The sequence below is a fragment of the Dendronephthya gigantea genome, unplaced genomic scaffold, assembly GCF_004324835.1.
Source record: "Dendronephthya gigantea isolate DGI-Jeju-01 unplaced genomic scaffold, DenGig_1.0 000015F, whole genome shotgun sequence".
In the NCBI taxonomy this organism is placed as follows: domain Eukaryota; kingdom Metazoa; phylum Cnidaria; class Anthozoa; order Malacalcyonacea; family Nephtheidae; genus Dendronephthya; species Dendronephthya gigantea.
The window spans coordinates 1271605-1275244 of NW_021163025.1; the positions used below are offsets into that span (position 1 = coordinate 1271605).

The 3640-nt window shown below is 37.9% G+C and overlaps 1 protein-coding gene across 1 annotated transcript; it reads right to left on the reverse strand.

The window, feature by feature from the left end:
* Positions 1-676: 676 nt before the first annotated feature.
* Positions 677-3045, reverse strand: LOC114520106. The gene is made up of 2 exons (XM_028540318.1): positions 1347-3045; positions 677-1062 (listed from the first exon to the last, which is right to left on the reverse strand). Exons 1-2 carry the CDS (start codon positions 2973-2975, stop codon positions 970-972), a joined length of 1722 nt encoding a protein of 573 aa, XP_028396119.1. The 5' UTR covers positions 2976-3045; the 3' UTR covers positions 677-969.
* Positions 3046-3640: the final 595 nt, after the last annotated feature.

Here is a 3640-nt window from a genome sequence, read left to right on the forward strand (position 1 = left end):
ATCCACATATTAAACCATAGGCGGCTCGTTAAATGTTGTGAACTTTTTTTAAGATTTTTTTATTATGTAAATGTTTTCAATTTATAATAAAAATTGTTAAAAGAATGCAAGAATAATTTAAATTGGTGAAATATAGCTTATTATAATAATAAACATTTGCGTACAACTCGATAGCATAAACAGCGAATGACGCGTGGTTTTCACATGTCGTAATTCATCGGCGATGGTCTACGATCTATTGTCGATATAATTAATTATAATTTTCTTCGATAGACAAAGGATTTCATGCAGCAATGACCACCGTCAATAACCCGGCATCGCCGATGAATTACGATATATGAAACCAGGCTTAACGAAACCCACTTTGTCAGTTTTCTTTCCGAGTAAATACAAATATTAAAGATAAAATGATTTGTTGCATAGGCACCTTTAACTCCAAGTCGTTATCACGCAACCGTTGCTCGTTACAATTAGGCGTCTTTAATTTTTTTTTTCAACAATAAATTTCAGATCGGTAATAGTTTGATTTGGGTCATAGTCAACTATATGGCATTCTTCAGAAAGGGTGGTTACAAACAGGTGAGATTTACAGGTGACGCGACGTCATGAGATTGGCGAACTGTTTTCGCCGTTACTTCATAGCACAACATCCGGAATCTACAACGACAACGTCCATTTTCGAGCGTGTAACATGATTTAATCATTGGATCCCTAGTTCTCAGATTTCACTTGTTGGTTACCAAAACTGTTTGCTTTTTCCTACACTCATTGTTGGCTGGCTATTTTTCCTTTGAAAAAACCGAGACTGTAGTTTTCGAGATTGGCTCAATATTTTGCGCACATTGTATTTACATCGATCATTTACCTTTAATACCTGTGGTTAAATTTTAAATATTCCTGGCAACGCTACATTAAGAATAACAAAAGCATTTTATTGTTTGTCTATAAATGAGGCTGTATACTTTCAGATCATTTTATAAACGTCGCTTTCCTAAGCTGACGTCGTTGGCCAATGTTGGTTACTTGCCTTGATGTACTAATTATGGTTTTGCGTTCCTTTTTCTATAAAAAAGTTTATATCAGTATTTGAACAAAATCTTTAATTTTATTTCTCGAATCGTTGCACTAAATTCAATGCAGATACTTTTTTAACTTAACCAAATTTATGGTGCTAAGCTTGCCAGCTGTACTATTAAGTTTTCTGATTTCAAAATTTAGCTTAACTGCGTAGGAGGGCTTAATCGAATGAATTAGATAAAATGTTCTAAAGGATACTTAATTCCTAAAGGATATCGAAAAACTCCCACTCTTTGTGGATCAAGAACACTTTTCGTATCTAAACTTACCTTCCCTTCTTCTTCAAGATACTTCACTATCGAGTAGATGTATTCTAGAGTAATTTCTTTCGGGATATCATCCATATTTGGTGGTACAAGTGAGGACCACAGCGAAGGTTCCTGCAAATGACACTGCAATGGTGTACTCTCTTCAGGCCAGTACTTTTCAGATGAGAGATAACGGAAAACGAAACGACGAAGCACTTTCAAGAATTTGCGTGGTATCAATTGAGCACCGCCAGTCGTTCTGTTTGTCATAGCGTTAACGGTCTTTTTCATGTCGTCTGTCAATTTTTTCCGAAATTTTCTATCAAGTCCTTCAATAGCACCATCAGCAAGAACGTCTTCCAGAGCTTCGTAAAGTGCAGCAACGTGTTCAATCTTGATCAAACTTCCAGTTTGGGGGAATAGTTTTACTGGAAAAGAGATTTCAGGGGGACAGTTTTCAGTGAAATGTTTCAATGTCATATCCACGTTTATGTCCTTAAATTTTCGTTTTAGCAAGAAGATGAGCACTTCGATATTTTGAAGAAGATCTTGGGCGTCTTTGATCCTCTGCTCTTTCAGCTTCACTAATTCTTTACCCACATCCTCTGGCAATGTTTCACTTTGTTTTATTAATGATCGAAACTCCGTCAATAAAGGGCCACAGATGTGGAACAATTCCTTTGCAAATATGAACTTGTTCAGTGTACCTGCCAAATAGCACTTTCCGAACGCTATTTTTTTTGCAAGCAATATTTCTATTCGTTCAAAATCATACGCGATTTCGTGGCCTTTACCATACTCGAGATTCCTTGGTGTGTATTTCAACAAATCATCAGACCATTGAAAACTGATTATTTCATCCTCTTTGACTTCTTGAATCGAAGCGATCGCGACACCGCTGCAATTTTTCTTTTCAAGGAAACCCAGAGCCGGATGCCCACGTGATGATAGAGAAATTGTTGCGTCTAAGATAGAATTTTGGAGTGAAACTAGCATTTTGATAGCTTTTTCAAGGTGAATGCTATATTCACCTTCCGTTAAACAATAAGCTATATAATCCGTCTCCATTAGTCCTGGCATCTCCACTTCTTTAACTCCTTGCTCATTTAACGAAAAAACTTCATTCCACGCTTTTTGAAACTTTTCAAACAACATTTTCAAGCTGCTTTTTTCTTGTGGACTGCGGTTTATCTCTAAAAGGTGGCCGGTTATGAAGTCATTAATTGATTTAGATTCTGCATCTTTTCTACTGATGCGGTGGGTTAATGCCGATGATACGAGACGAGACCATTTCAACAGATGATGAAGATTTCCTACCATCGTTAGTTGATTAAACTTTGCGAAGAACAAGGCCAAGAAACTGTGCTTTGATTGAACGTCTTTTGGAGAATGCAAAAATGCCGAGCGGAAATCTTCAAAAGATGGTTGTTTCGTCACTCGAAATAATCTCTTTAACTGCTGATTCTGCTCTTCGCGATGCTCAGGATATTTGTCGAGTTCCAAGATGCGGGCGTACATTGTAACCTTCGTTTGACTGTCTTCAGTCTGTTGCAGTTTCATCATATTTTTTATTTCCATGGACATTTCACTGGAATTCAGAAACACCTCTTTTGTACGCTTCGCAAACTCACCCTCCCATTCTCGACGCATCTCTGGTGTTGAGCAGTCGTTTGATCCTAGTAAATTTTTACTTCTGATCAGATCTGAACTTCTCTCAAGCACGACATGCATGATTTTTATTACAACATCTTTCTTATTACTAAGAATTTTCATTAAATGCTGCATATCAGATTCGATAGTTTCAAAACAAAAATCCTCTGCACTTTTGCATTTGTGTTTTCCTTCAGATCCGTGCAACATATTTAGGACACTTGACACACTTTCCTCTGTCGAAGTTCCCACAGCAATTCCAGCGTAGTAGGACGAATAAACAATGAGATGTAAAGCACGATAAACCGCAGGAGTCATGTGCTTTGTGCAAAGATCCGATTCTGAACTTGAATTATCGTAACACGTGATGCGCTTTGACTCATGTTTCAAGGCTTCATGACAGCGTGTCGGACAGCGTGGACACGCGATTTCCTTTATTGTGTCTTTGAAAGCTAACCTCAAACTGCAGGAGCATGTTACATGAACGGATTCTTGGGTGAATAGTTGGTGTTGAAATACGGAACGGATCTCGTCTTTACCATGGGCAAGAACACAAGGCTGTACGAATTTTTGAGGATTTGTGAGGTATCGATACATTGGTGATTTTTCGCCTAGGAAACTAGTGGCGACGACACAGGCAACGTGAAGAACCAGCAGAGCCGTTT

Bases quoted from the DNA above. Each gene is read 5' to 3' on its own strand.
- LOC114520106 (XM_028540318.1), bottom strand. From the start codon at position 2,975: ATGCGTCGAGAATGGGAGGGTGAGTTTGCGAAGCGTACAAAAGAGGTG. The intron at 1,063-1,346 runs GTAAGTTTAGAT...ACTTTTTTATAG, and splicing joins ATCTTGAAGAAGAAGGGAAG to AAAAAGGAACGCAAAACCAT.